Raw genomic sequence first — 15,411 nt, forward strand, 5'->3', positions numbered from 1 at the left:
AAATGTAAGAAAAATAGAGGCATAACAGATTAATATGGAGTGAGTCTTTCCCAACCCTCTGAAGATTTCCAACCATCACTGAAAGCAGGAGGAGGCCTCCATCCCTGTAGGTCCCTTATATTGTGCAACAGGGAGCCTGCCTGAGGCTCGCCACACAAGCAACTCTTGATCTTCCCGTTTCTATTTATGATACTCCCTAGAGCGAGTGTTAGGCAATGGGAATTTCCTTCACAGTGGTGAAGCATACGGATATCTTTTTCTTTCTCCCTCTCTCTCTCTCTGTCGCAGCTGGAGCTACAGGACCTATCAGTAAGTTTGCTGTCTGATTCTCCACAGTGAGCATTTTACTTTCCTGCAGTATCTTAGGGATCGCCACCTGGTTTCCATGTTGGGATTTCAAGGGTTTGGAGTTCACATTTTCTTCAACCTCTTATTTTTCTTCGACCTAGCATTTCAGTAAGTCATGATTAGCTCTGTAAACGTACACTTCACCAACAAAAACAAACTACAAAGTGGAGGATGAACCCTTGCAGATTTTCAATGGCTCCTCACCATCACACAAGGGATTTTTAGATGAGGAGGCCCTTATATGTACTAGCTTGCCATAGCAAGAAAGTCACCATTTCTACTACTCAGCTGCAGCTGAACTTGACATTAGTGATTCAGATTCCTACTGGGGAAAGTATATAAATGAAAGTACATAAATAAAAAGTATATATAAAATATATATATAGCTACTGATTTCTTTTCTCTTTTTTCTTTAGAGCTGTCTCACAAAACCATTGGTAAGTCATCTGATTCTCAATTATACCTTTTGGTACTTTACTTAGAACATCAATCTATTTTTAATTCAACTATTCATGCCCAAGGACTCAAGGATCAAGTCCTTCTGCTACCTCATAATTTCACCCAGTGCTCCTTCAGGTTGGACTCATCCAGGTTTTGCAATAAAAATATATTAACTATGAAGCTGAAATGCAAAGTGAAAAATATCCCGCTAGAGATGGTCCTAAGCTGTTTCCACTTCAGCATATAATCTAGCTCTGTAGAGCCAATATTTAATAAAGATTTAGAACCCAGCACCTAAACTTCCTGATTTTCTTTCCATGCAAATGATTTTTCCATTATTAGATAATCTTCACTTTGTAAAATAATGCAAATTTTAAGTTTTCTTTCTTTTTTTTAGGGGGGGTGCGGACAGAGACTAGCTCTGTGGCCCAGGCTGGAGTGCAGTGGCGTGATCTCCGCTCACTGCAAGCTCTGCCTCCCGTGTTCAGGTCATTCTCCTGTCTCAGCCTCCTGAGTAGCTGGGACTACCGGTGCCCGTCACCAAGCCCGGCTAATTTTTTTGTATTTTTAGCAGAGATGGGGTTTCACTGTGTTAGCCAGGATGATCTCGATCTCCTGACCTCGTGATCCGCCCGCCTTGGCCTCCGAAAGTGTTGGGATTACAGGCTTGAGCCACCGTGCCCGGCCTTTCTTTCCTTTCTAATTGCCCTGAAAAGTTCTCTCCAGAAGAGTTAGGCTCTATTTTCAGCAACTTTTAGCAACCTAGTCACATTCTTTGAGTGATCCCTATAATGTCTTACTACTGTTTTTCTAACACTCGTGTACATTACTTTGTGGCATCTAAACAACATCACATGGCAGTGGGTAAGGCAGTTATTATCCTCATATTTAGAAATGAGGAAACTGAGGGCCAGGAGTCATTTCTCAAAAAAATAAGAGGATGGGTTAGTTAATAAAATTAAGACTAAAGTTTTACTAACTCTTCATTCTTTCTACTATCTTTCCATTTTTGGGTGTTATAACAGGTTATTAACAGTGAACAAAATGAACTTCTAATGTTGAGATTAAAAGGTAGTAAAGGCCTAGAGGAGATAAAGTGAGAGAATGAGTAACACAAATAGTAACAGATAAAGAATGAAGATGCAGGTTAGAGAGAGATAAATAGGAGAAAATTTAAAAAGAAAAAAGTAGGAAGAAAATTGGAAGGAGAAAGAGTAAGTGAATTGGCACATAAGAGAATAAAGAAGAGAAATGAATATGTTGAGAAAGAGAATAAAAATAAAGGTACAAGAAGTCACAAATTGAAACTGGAAATGAGAAGAAAATATAGAAAAACCGAAGAAACAAAATACATTTTGAAGTGATCACCTATCCAAGGATTTAGTAACTTATGTCAAGAGGTCAGGTTTCCTAAGAGTTCTACTTCAGAATCAAAGATACATATTTGTAGATACAGACAAAGCAACTATTAGCATAATATCTAAACGTATAACTGGTCTACTGCTCATAGCCAAGGGTATCCAGATCTGGAAGCGCCACCTTCTAGGTGTTTTACACAGAAAAAAAAAAATTCAGAGTTAAAAGTTCGGGGATTATTGATCAAAACTTGAATGTTTCTCATCCTGAGTGATACTGAAGTGAAGGATTATTAGCTGCTATGCCCACTGGGTCTTTAGCAGGATATGGTCTTTTCAGATTCAACTAACCTTGCAGACTTACAAGATTACCATAGCTCTCATCTGGCACCAGTCTACTCAGTAGGACCTAAGGCAGGACGCACAGCTTGCCAGCAAGGGCGTTATCAGCTATCCCTCTGCTGTGGGAGCAGTACTCGCCATGATCTATGCAGGTGTCCACATAGCCACCTAGGACTTATTCTGCTTGGCCTTCTGTTAGATGAGTTGGGAGCTGACCTGGCTTAGAAACCCCACAGGTCTACCAGGAACTAAAATCTCCTATAAGAACCCCATACACATGACCTGCAGGGATCCCGTAAGGAATATGACCAAATACATGGGTCACTGCACTCAGGGAAGCCCAAAGTTATAGCTTCTTAATACATATTTACAGTTCTCCCAGTTCAGATGCAGTCTGACATCAAGGATCATTCTTATGCAAGCAGTGTTGCTAAATAACATAACAGGCTTTTGGCCGGGCGTGGTAATCCCAGCACTTTGGGAGGCCAAGACCAGCAAATCACAAGGTCAGAAGTTTAAGATCAGCCTGGCCAATATGGTGAAATCCCATCTCTACTTAAAAAATACACAAAAATTAGCTGGGTGTGGTGTCGTGCGCCTACAGTCCCAGCTACTCAGGAGGCTGAGGTAGGAGAATCACTTGAACCCAGGGGGTAGAGGTTGTAGGGAGCCAAGATCATGCCACTGCACTCCAGCCTAGTCAACAGAGTGAGACTCTCTCCCAAAAAAATAAATAAATAAATATAACAGGCTTTCGATATTTATCAGGTCATCAGGTGATCAGAGCTAGAAAACCAACTGAAGGCCAAATTCTCATTAAAAAATGAAGGTTTTGGCCAGGCATGGGCTCACACCTGTAATCCCTGCACTTTGGGAGGCTAAGGCAGGAGGATCACCTGAGACCAGGAGTTCAAGACCAGCCTGAGCAACAACAGAGCAAGACCCCATCTCTACAAAAAAATTCTTTTTAATTAGCCAGGCATAGTGGCATGCAGCTGTAGTCCTAGCTACTCAGGAGGCTGAGGTGGGAAGATCACTTGAGCCCAGGAGGTGGAGACTATAGTGAGCTATAATTGCACCACTGCACTCCAGCCTGGGTGACAGAGTGAGACCTTGTCTCAAAAAAAAAAAAAAAAAAAAAAAAAAACAGAAGGTTTTGTTGACTCTTTGCTCACAGACTCTAAAGCTAATCAAAGCAGCAGTCACTGCTCTATCACTCTCCAATAAGCTGGAAGCTGTGCGAAGAGGAAACTGGATTCTTACCTCCTATTCTAATGTCTACCTCTGGAACATATTAGTTGATCAGAAATAAAGATTTTAGTGAAAGAACAGTCCCTTGGGAAAGAAATATTTTCTACTCCTACTGACAGAAAGTGTTTCACCTTTCCCTCCTATCAGTAATGTTAATACCTAATAACAAAGTTTCACCTTTCCCTGGTATCTCTTAGGTTGGCAAGAATCCTACAAAAACCTTCACCTTGGGCTGAAATACTGCAGTAAATGCTAAATATCCTTTTTCCTTTTTTCTATAGTTAACATAGTTGGATTAATTCTCCCTAATGATCTCATAACTGATATCACTTCTTCTCGCCTGCTCTACCTCTCAAAGCCTCACTTCTAGGATAAAATTAGTGAAAAATATACTGCCCAGTCAAATAACCATACTAATATGCCAATTTGAACTTCTTTTTAGTGCAAACTCCAGGACCTATTGGTAAGCTGCCTGTATATATCAACTTATCTCTATTAGTTTCTTACTATGTCTGAAGGAGACTGGCTCCAACTGTTTAAGTATCTGGGTTAAAGAATCTAAAAATTATATGTCTTAGACTTTCATTTCCCCATATCCTAACTGTTAGGTTTTGGAGGGAAGGCAAGGGTTAAAGAAAGACACAGAGAGAGTGGTGGCTCTACAGCAAATGCAGGCTTTATGTCCAGCATAAGACCTACAGAAGTGGGGAACTAGCCTAATGCCAGTGTCCACCGCTGCTTACAGGCTGGGGATACTTATAGGTATGGGTGGGAGGGGTCTGGGTAGTATGGCTTGCTGCCCAGCAGGATATTGATAAGATGTTCCCATGATAAGGGGGTTCTGGTCCTTGTTCCTGCAGAATGTGGTGTTCCTTGCACTTTCTCCCAGCAGAATATGATAGGGAGGTTTCTTTAGGTGGCCCTTTGTCCACCTTGTAGTCAGGTGGTTAGGCAGAATGTTTCTCACAGCCTGAACCCCCGTGGAATGTTTCACTTTGACCAAGGTCTTCAAAATAGCTGGAGGCTTACAAAATGGTGCAGTTTGGATTAACACTAACATCTCTCTGGGCAACCAATTATATTTTAGCAAATGGAAATTCCATTACCTTAAAATTCATAACAGACAGGCATTGTTCTAATAATGATTATAGTGGCTTGTCAATAATCATTAGAATAGCTTCCTAAGGCAAAGGTGTAATCGAATCTGGAAAAGAATATAAGAAATGAACAAGAATATAAAAGAAAGATAGCTGAGAGTGAAACAGAGTGATGTGAGGAAAAAAGACTGGGGGAATATCGGGAAAGGAATACAATTAAGGATCTCACCTCTAACACCTATAATGAAAAGCAAGAATGAAGTGGTTATGCTAACTAAAACAGGGTTAATAATCTCCTAGAAGAAGATCTGGTTCTTATGGACAGGCTACAGTACAGCAGTAGTGCAATGAAAAATATTTAATCCTGAATAATGAGATTTAGTAATTCCTGAGAAAATCATTTTCACTGCTTGCCTTGGGAAAACAGCACTAATAGAGGTGTTTTTGGGCCAGGCGCAGTGGCTTACACCTGTAATCCCCGCACTTCGGGAGGCCAAGGTGGGCGGATCACCTGAGGTCAAGAGTTCAAGACCAGCCTGGCCAACATGGCGAAACCCCATCTCTACTAAAAATACAAAAAATAGCCAGGCATGGTGGCGGGCACCCGTCATCCCTGCTACTCAGGAGGCTGAGGCACGAGAATCACTTGAACCCAGAAGGTGGAGGTTGTAGTGAGCCAAGATCACCCCACCGCACTCCAGCCTGGGCGACAGAGTAAGACTCTGTCTCAAAAAATATAAGTGTGTGTGTGTGTGTGTGTGTGTGTATGTGTGTGTGTATGTGTGTTTAATTTGTTTGTTTCTATTTTTTAGTACAATATCCTGGACCCAATGGTAAGTACCTTATCTATCCTTCTCCCTCCAGGTTCCTTGATCTTCTACAGTGTCTAGAGGGCCTGTTCCCTGTCTGAAATGCCCTAGATGTGTCTTACTGCCATAAGAGCAGTTGTTTTATGCATGTTTTTATGCTTCCTGGTTGCAACCTACTGAGAATTCTCCAGGGCTATTTTTTTCAAAGAAAAAGAGTAAGAAAATTTCCCCAGAAATAGTCATAATGTCTTCTATAACAATACAGAAGAATTTTCTAAAGTAGCAGAGAGAGAATAATAAGGGCAGCTTTCCAGTTCTGAAGTGCTTTGTAGTTTCTAAAGGGCCTACTCAAAGATAATGGAGACTATGAGGAGGAAATGAGAAAAGAAAATCAAATTTTAAGAATAAATACAAAAGGGAGAAAAGACAATAAAATTTTACAGGAAATACTATTCTGGGTCTAGTCTAACCTGAGTTCTCCAGTCTTCTCTCCAAAGGCCTTTCTCTTTCCTCATGTCCTATCCTGCTCTCTATCTCCAAACACCTTTCAGCCCCACCACACGTGCGCGCATGCGCAAACACACACGACAGAGAGGAAAAGAAAGGACAGAGCACCTCGTGGAACACGAAATGACAGTAATTGGGCTGTAATTACAGGAACTGGCAGAAGCATCACATATGGAAAAGAATAAAGTGAAAGTCCATATTGTGACGAACTAGGGAGAAACAGGTGTTAAAATATAGGGAATCAAACCAACCCCAGGACATGGGAAATTCTGAGTCTAGAAATAAAGGGATAGCATTAGAAAGTTTAAGTCAAGCAGGAAGGATTATCAGAAGGCAAGTCACATATATTCAAACAAACATTCCTTCATCTAGCTGATCTCCTAGCATGTATCAGATACTAAGCTGAGCACTGAGGATAAAGTCATGAATAAGGAAGAGAGAGATTTGGTTGGTCTCTGGTGCCATGGAGTTTACAGTCCTATAAGATCACTTGGGAAAACAAACCCAAAATGTGTAGAGGGCAGGCAGCATCCCACACAATCATACTATGACCATTAAAACTGGATATTTACTGCCCTAAATTCTGGTTCTAACTATCCTTTTTGTGCATGAATAAGAGCCATTTGTTATTGACTATTCCCCTGAATCAAGACTGATTTCCTCAGTACCCACAGATATTGCCAAGACTTATAGCCTTGGAAGTTCTCATAATTATTACTCAGAGGATAAACATAAGCCAGCCCACCTCAGAGGATCTCACTGGGGCTAAAGGAAGGGTCATATGTGGTCCAAAGTTCCCTAATAGCCACCATGTGCCAGAGAATCTACATGGACACATGAATTCCCTTTCCCTTTTCTCCCCTGCCCGACTCCCTCTCTCCTATGTGTAAACACTTTAAAAATATGATAGTGTATAAATGAAAATTATATTGCTATTTTATTCCTTCCTAGCTTTTCCCTAAGTTATAAGTGATTTGGAGAAAGTGCAAAATGAATTGATTAAAATTTAAATGACTTTAACAAAAATTAGTGGTTCCCAACAGCCCTAGTAAAGAGAGTAGGAAGAAAACTTTTCAAGTCAATTGAAAGGTTATTACTGGGTAGAATATTCACTATTTGGGTAATGGGTACACTAAAAGCCCAGACTTCACCACTTTGCCATATATGCACATAAGAAATCTGTAGTTGTACCTCTTAAATATAATTAATTAATTAAAAGGTTAGGTAAAAAAGAATGACTAAAGAAAATGAGGTCGGGGCCGGGCACAGTGGCTCATGCCTGTAATCCCAGCACTTTGGGAGCCTGAGGCAACTGTATCATGAAGTCAGGAGTTTGAGACCCGCCTGACCAACGTGGTGAAACCCTGTCTCTACTAAAAATACAAAAATTTGGCCAGGCACAGTGACTCACTCCTGTAATCCTAGCACTTTGGGAGGCCGAGGAAGGTGGATCACTTGGGGTCAGAAGTTCAAGACCAGCCTGGCCAACATGATGAAATTTCATCTCTACTAAAAACACAAAAATTGGCCAGGAGTGGTGTCGCACGCCTGTAATCCCAGCTACTCAGGAGGCTGAGGAAGGAGAATCGCTTGAACTCAGGAGGTGGAGGTTACAGTAGGCCGAGATGGTGTCACTGCACTCCAGCCTGGGCAACAGAGTAAGACTCCGTCTCAAAAAAAAAAAAAAAGATGCTGGGCGCAGTGGCTCACGCCTGTAATCCCAGCACTTTGGGAGGCCCCATGGGCCAGATCACTTACAAGACCAGCCTAGCCAACATGATGAAACTGTGTCTCTATTAAAAATATAAAACTTAGGCCGGGCGCAGTGGCTCACGCCTGTAATACCAGCAGTTTGGGAGGCCAAGGCGGGCAGATCACGAGGTCAGGAGATCGAGACCATCCTGGCTAACATGGTGAAACCCCATCTCTACTAAAAATACAAAAAATAAAAATAAAAAATTGGCCAGTTGTGGTGGCGGGTGCCTGTAGTCCTAGCTACTCGGGAGCCTGAGGCAGGAAAATGGCATGAACCCAGGAGGCAGAGCTTGCAGTGAGCCGAGATCATGCCACTGCACTCCAGCCTGGGTGACAGAGCAAGACTCTGTCTCAAAAAAAAAAAACAAACTACAAAAATTAGCCAGACTTGGCGGCAGGCACCTGTAATCACTTGAACCCGGAAGGCAGAGGTTGTAATGAGCCAAGGCCATGCCACTGCACTCCAGCCTGGGTAACAGAGCAAGATTCTGCCTCAAAAAGAAAGAAAGAAAATAAACGAAAAAGAAAAGGAGACTGACAAAAGTATATAGAAGTACAAGTTTAAGACATTATGAACCTCTAGAAGTGTTTCAAGCATTTATTGTTGCTGAGTGAAATGAGAAGGAAGAATAAAGCCTCACTTTATCACTTTATAACTAATCTCCTGCCTCAGACCAGCAGAAACAGGTCTGAGGCTACAAAGCACAAAATAAGGCACGTAAGACTGGACATGCACTGAGCTGTCAGATTTTAGCGCCCCCCCATATCCTCTCTGCAGTTACCCTGTTTAAGCCTATCAAGGGAGAACTGAATTCACTTGGTTCTACACATGTTGATTTCTCCATTGTGTATTCTTTCTGTTTCTTACCACCAGCTGAAACTTCAGTAATGACTGGTTAAGTCCCATGCCTATTATAGGGCCTAGCATACTTTTCCTCTCTGTTCATTTCTGTCTTGTGTGTGTAGAAACTCATATTCCTTCATCTCTTTTGCTTATTCCACTATTTAGCTGCTGCTCCACCCCTAAAAGGAATGAATAAAGGAGAATACCAAACCCACTGATCAACCCAAAATAGAGAGATATACTTCAGAAACTACCCTAAGTTTATAGTGACTTGTCAACAAGGGAAGGGAAGGATATTTGTATGAATAAATGAAAGCTTTCACAGAATGGCAGAAATAGGGAGAAGAAAGGTAAAGGCAGCACAGTTTAAAGAAATTACCAGTCCCCTGCAGGATTTCCAGCAGTAACCACTCACTGCAAAAAGGGAAGAGATAAATCATCTCCCTTTCCTACAGCCTCCTATACTAAGCAGAAGGCAGAATCCCCACAAGGCATGATGGCAGGTATATTGTATATTCCCCAGCACAGAGCTCTATGCCCCTGCCCTAAGAAGGATGTTTCTTCCATTGCCATTTCTGATATTTCCTTTCAGGAAAGTAGTACAAAAACTAGCTCCTCTTTCAGCAGCCTGTACACATTGATGTATCTCTTTGTTTTTCAGCTATTGGATCTTCTTGTGAGTTTGACTATTTCCCTTCATGATTGAAACTCAATTGTCTCCAGTAGTGTCTAACATATCTTAAGCCAAAATGTATGCATTCACATTGTGATATGATAAACTTCCAATTTCCTTGGTCCCTTATTTTTCCATTACTCAAAACACAAATACATTATTTTTTTTTCAGCATCACAATCAGACTATTGCATTTAGCAATCAACAGCATGGGTGCAAAAAAAAAAAAATCCACATCAAAACCCTTTGTTGGATTGCTTTACACTTTCCACAGAACGGAAACTAAAATAACCTGTTATACAATTAATCACAAATACAGTCCTTGAGTTTTTTGCCCACACACGAGTATTTGTCTAAAATATATCTTCTTTGTACCAGCTAGACCCTGCCACCATTGTGCTTGGCTGAGTTCACAAATCTGTTGTAACCTATAGCTTCCCTGTCACTTCTCTGGCTCTCCTCTCCTACTAAGCTTTGTTTCCTAATTAAAATCTTCTGCCACTGCCATAGCTACTGCTGCTACTGGAACCACCATAACCACTTTGGCTTCATGGTTTTGCAAAGCATTGGCATCCACCACCATAGGGGCCAGAGCTTCTGCCTCCAAAGTTTCCTCCCTTTGCGGGTCCAAAATTTGAAGGCTGATTGTTGTAATTGCCAAAATCATTGTAGTTTCCACCACCTCCAAAATTGCTTCTATCATTACCAAATCCATTATATCCAACCCCACTGCCATCATATCCACCACCACCATGGCTGCCATCAAATCCACCACGACCACTAAAGATTCCTCCATGACCAAAGCTGTCATTCCCACCAAAACCACCTCCACAACCACCACCAAAGTTTCCAGAACCACTTCGACCTCTTTGGCTGGATGGAGCACTAGCCATCTCTCGCTTTGACAGGGCTTTTCTAACTTCACAGTTGTGGCTATTCATAGTATGGTATTTCTGAATGACAGTCTTATCCATGGAGTCATAGTCATCAAAGGTTACAAAGGCAAAGCCCCTTTTCTTGCCACCACCTCGGTCAGTCATGATTTCAATCACTTCAATTTTTCCAAACTGTTCAAAATCATCTCTTAGTTGATGCTCTTCAGTGTCTAATGCCACCAACAAACATCTTTATCACAGTTAAGTGGGCACCTGGTCTTTGAGAATCTTCTCTTGTGACAGTTCTCTTTGGTTCCACAACTCTTCCATCCACCTTGTATGGCCTTGCATTCATGGCTGCATCTACCTCCTCCACAGTGGCATATGTGACAAACCCAAAGTCCCTGGAGCGATTGGTGTTTGGATCTCTCATGACCACACAGTCCAGGAGTATTCCTCATTGCTCAAAATGGCTCCTCAGGCTCTCATCAGTTGTTTCAAAGCTCAATCCTCCAATGAAGAGCTTCCTCAGCTGTTCCGGCTCTTTAGGAGACTCTGACTTAGACAAGACGGCCGGGAGAAGAGAGACTTTAACGATGCTTCTTCCATAGCGTCCATGGGCAGAAAGGCATAAATACATTATTAATAAGTTTCTAGAACATTCACTGACCTGCATAAAAAATAAACAGAGAAAAATGTTTCTACATGACTCTAAAGAATGTTAATTAGGAATTTCCCATGCAGAAGGAAAAAAAAATGAGAGGAAAATGATATAGATCCGTTTCTGCTTTCTAGATAAGTCATCTATACAGGCAATTAGTCAGTTATTTGTTTCTCTGTGGTGCACTTATCAAAGTCCACTGATGCCTATTGGAACTTGAGATGCAACATGGAACTTGAAGTTCTATTTTCTCAGCCTTTTGTTTTCCCATTGTCCAGAATTCAACTAGCTGATAATTAGTTTTCTGGAAATTTCTAGTGCCTTTGATTTAAAAAACAAAAACAAAAACAGTTCAAGCAAGTATATCACTAGTAAATTTGCCAATAGAAAAAGAAATGAGTAGGAAAAGAAAAGAAACAAGAAGGGGGTAACAAAAAATATCTTTGCTTGTTTTTCAGTCAGATCACATCCTCACACAATCAGTAAGTCTATGTGTTCATTTAATTCTCCCCTTTAGGACTCAGTTGGTCTCTAGTGGAGCCCAAGCGTCTTTATCTGACCATATTGGGATACAAAGGGCTTGAGATACATCTTGGCCCCTTGCTGTCTCATTATCAAAACCTCTCTAGATTATTAATGATGTACTGGAAAGTTTTAAGACTACCAATTTACAATCCCCTGCAGGGTTTCAAGCAGTTATCAGTCACTGCAAAAAGGGAAGAGATAAGTCAGAGCAGAGAAAAAATTTTACAAAATTTCAAAGCCCATCAACAAGAGACTATCTTACCAAACACCACATGTTCTCACTCATAGGTGGGAACTGAACAATGAGATCACTTGGACACAGGAAGGGGAACATCACACTCTGGGGCCTATTGTGGGGAGGTGGAAGAGGGGAGGGATAGCATTAGGAGATATACCTAATGTAAATGATGAGTTAATGGGTGCAGCACACCAACATGGCACATGTATACATATGTAACAAACCTGCACGTTGTGCACATGTACCCTAGAACTTAAAGTATAATAAAAAAGAGAGAGAGAGAGAGAGAGAGAGAGAGAGAGAGATATGATCTTAAAAAGGGAAAAAATGGTAGGAGAGAAAGGAGTAGATAAGAAGTTTCTATAACCCTTTTTCATTTGACCCTCCTGCTGAATCTGGTCTCTTTTTCCACACTTGAATTCCAAAACATCTAAGAAAATTTTGTATCATCTTTTAGAGACTTTAGAGGATTTAAGCCTAAACTTTAAATAACAACTTTAAAAAATTATAGGGCATTTCCTCCATGTTTTGCTTTCACGTGACACATCATTCTCTCACCTTTTAAATAACTCTATGGAAAAAATCAAACTTACTATTTTATTAAAAAATAAAGAGCAGGGGAGAAAGTTTATCAGCAGGTCAAAATGATATATTACAAGGGACTTAACAAATTGAAAGACAATTTGAGCAAAGGGGAAAGCAAAAGGAGATAATTTTCTCTGGTCTATTCACAAGCTGGATTCATTTCACCCGCTATCAGTAAGTCCATGTTTTCAGCACTGTAGGATTCTAGAATCTCTCCTTTCCCTGGTACGGCTGAGATTTCCGGGTTTGGGGTGCATACTACTTTAACCATTTACCTTCCCATCATCAACATTCCATGAAGTTACTGATGATTTTCTGAAAGTTCACAGTGTGCTGATTCATATTAAAAGTAAATGAATACCAAAGGGAAAGTTTTCCCTATTGTTATAATGACCTAGCAAGAAGAAACTCTCTACATAGAAAGGAAAATATCATGGAGAAAAAACAGTTGCTAAGATACCTCTCTGTTTTTCAGTTGGTCCACCTTCAGCACCCTGCGGTAAGTTCAATTTCTTTTTCTACTGTTTTCTGTTGTTGTTCTTGTTGTTCCCTGCAAGGCTTAGAGACCTGTCTCTACCCTGCTCATTTCTAACTGTGTGTGCAGCTGCCTGACTCAAAGCTTCCAGTTTCCTCTGCCTTCTGCTCATCCAGCTTCTCCCCTGAGAAGGAAGTTATATTTACATAGTTTCAAACATATATTTACTTTGTATCTCCTCTAGAACTATTTAAGTGCTTTAATTACATTATCTCATTTAATCCTCAGAATAATTCCACTAACCCCTTTGTAAGAGATAAGAAACTGAGCCAAATACTTAATCAAGAATACTTAGTCATAGAATCATAATTCGGACCCAGAACGGTGTCCAAGATTCTCCCCTACACAAATATACCTCCCTAGAGGGAATCTTGTTTCCTTCAAAGAAATCTTCACTGATATCTAATTTGGTTTTTAGGTCCGCCCGTGGCACCCATAAGTAAGTATAACATCTCTTTTTCTTCTTTGGTTCTCTATGGTCCCCTTCATTTCACTTCTGTCAAAGTGATTTGAGTTTCCCATTCTTCTCTTGCTTCCTTATTACCCTGCTTGCCCTATAATTTTTTTAAAACACTAATTAAAAGCGGGAGTAAGCTAGCATTCATCAACAATAAACTGAACAATACTATGAAATAACAAGTAGGAGGAATTTTCAGGGCGGTGGAGAGAGAAAGAGAGATGAAATCCAAAATGATGTCTAAATGGAGAGAAACCTTCAGTGTTCTTTCAAACATTATAGTGCAAGGATCCAGTGGTCTTTTCCCAACACTATGTCCAAAGCTATTCAGGTCCAATAAATGAAGAGGGCCTTTAAGGAAACTCTACCTTTGATTTCATCATTACATCATCACTGTTAAATCTTACATCTAGTTTTGCATTATAAAACTAATCTAAAACCAAATGATCTATAGGGTGGTTTGGAATACCTCCTTCATTACTCACCCAAGTCCTCCCCTCACAGACTCCAGCAAAATATATTAGATAATACTATGTGTTTTCTATTTGAGAAAAATTAAGTGGATTTTTGTTTGCTTATTTTTCAGTAATTTCGCAGAGAACCGCAAGTAGGTACCTTTACCTCGCAGCTGGTCATATGTGGAGACTTATCTTAGATGTTTCTATTTCTAAATGCCTCATATTTCTCATATTCATTTGCTTCTACATAACCCAAAGTCTTCAAGATTAGGACTGCAAGTCAGCCTTTTTGATTCGTAACTGTAGTATTTCCCATTATAAACTCAGCTTCCAAGGTAACACATATGAACAGTGACTCAATATTTAAACCAGATCAAGCACTGACAATGATGATATTTAATATAGAATTCATGAAACCACCTTTCACACTATGTCTTAGTTTTCCAAAATGCAAATCTGGTTCTCATATCTCAGTTACAAATGATTTAAGCAAACCCAACATCACTCAGATTCCTCAACCTGAAATTATATCACATTAATATTAAAACCCAAAGTTCCTGTCAAGGTTAAACACGCAGATGCCAAAAGAGCCCAGGCAGGTCAGTAAATGAGCGAGATGAGGTGCATCTCCTGGGAACTGTGTAAAACTGGGAGGACACATACAGTCTGAAGAGGGTAGCTGTTGCCCTGCTCCAGCCAACCTCTTCATGCAAGAATTCACATCTAGAGTTGTCAAAGCATCTCACTTAATCCAGAGAATAGGTAAAATTTTCCAAGCTTTAAACATGACAGACATCTGGGTTACTCTAACAGATTGCAAACATACTTATATACTCCCCTCTAGTTCCATCTAAACACATTCTGGATATAGTTTTCATAATAACATTTTACTCATTTCAATAATGTTAGGACAAAGGCATTGGTATTTGAGAGAGGAGAATCGGAGCTATTCACACGGAAGTAGCCAGTGTCTCTCCAAAGTCCTCATCCACACATCTTTCTGAAGTCTGAGCAAAGAGGCTGATTGGCTAAGTATTCTCACTGCACAGATGAAAATACAGAGACAGTGGCTCCGACCCAGGGATGAGGCTGCAAAATCCATATGCCCATGTTTGGGCATAGACCCTATAATTGGGTACAGGGACCAAGGCCAACCTGAGGTCAGGAGAAGGGATTATTGGTCTCACAGCTAGAAATTACAAGCCAAAATCCAAATAGAATGCATAGTGTCCTTTTCAGAGAAGTCATCAGAGAGTATGGGCAGGAAAAAGATGTAAAAATCCAAGACCCAATAGATATATAGGGTCTTGGATCCTATATATCATCCTAGTAGAGAGGATGAAAAAAAGCATGCCAAAGTAACTAGGGATTATACCACCTGCTTTTTGGATAGCTAAGTGTTGGCTGGCCAATCCCATTACTGGGTATAGACTCAAAGGAATATAAACCATTCTATCATAAAGACACATGCATGGTTATGTTAAACACAGAACTATTCACAATAGCAAATACATGGAATCAACCTAAATGCCCATCAATGGTAGACTGAATAAAGAAAATGTGATACATATACACCATGGAATACTATGTAGCCAAAAAAAGAATGAGATCATGTCCTTTGCCGGAATATGGATGGAGCTAGAGGCCATTACCCT

General features: G+C 40.4%; 1 protein-coding gene, 1 long non-coding RNA gene and 1 pseudogene across 2 annotated transcripts in view; 1 reads left to right on the forward strand and 2 right to left on the reverse strand.

The window, feature by feature from the left end:
• The window catches only part of LOC135970654 (uncharacterized), a 159,217-nt gene that overhangs the window by 84,777 nt on the left and 59,029 nt on the right, over positions 1-15,411 (reverse strand). The gene's annotated exons all lie outside the window — the stretch shown is intronic.
• TSBP1 (testis expressed basic protein 1) overlaps positions 1-15,411 on the forward strand; it is a 63,443-nt gene that overhangs the window by 14,762 nt on the left and 33,270 nt on the right. Inside the window, exons 5-11 of the mRNA XM_045390638.2 lie at positions 289-309; positions 765-785; positions 4,180-4,200; positions 5,647-5,667; positions 12,782-12,805; positions 13,260-13,280; positions 13,885-13,905. Coding sequence (XP_045246573.2) covers positions 289-309; positions 765-785; positions 4,180-4,200; positions 5,647-5,667; positions 12,782-12,805; positions 13,260-13,280; positions 13,885-13,905 — 150 coding nt within the window. The remainder of the gene's footprint in view (positions 1-288; positions 310-764; positions 786-4,179; positions 4,201-5,646; positions 5,668-12,781; positions 12,806-13,259; positions 13,281-13,884; positions 13,906-15,411) is intronic.
• On the reverse strand, positions 8,636-11,270 carry LOC135970653 (heterogeneous nuclear ribonucleoprotein A1-like; annotated as a pseudogene).

Source organism: Macaca fascicularis, chromosome 4, assembly GCF_037993035.2.
Source record: "Macaca fascicularis isolate 582-1 chromosome 4, T2T-MFA8v1.1".
Lineage (NCBI taxonomy): Eukaryota > Metazoa > Chordata > Mammalia > Primates > Cercopithecidae > Macaca > Macaca fascicularis.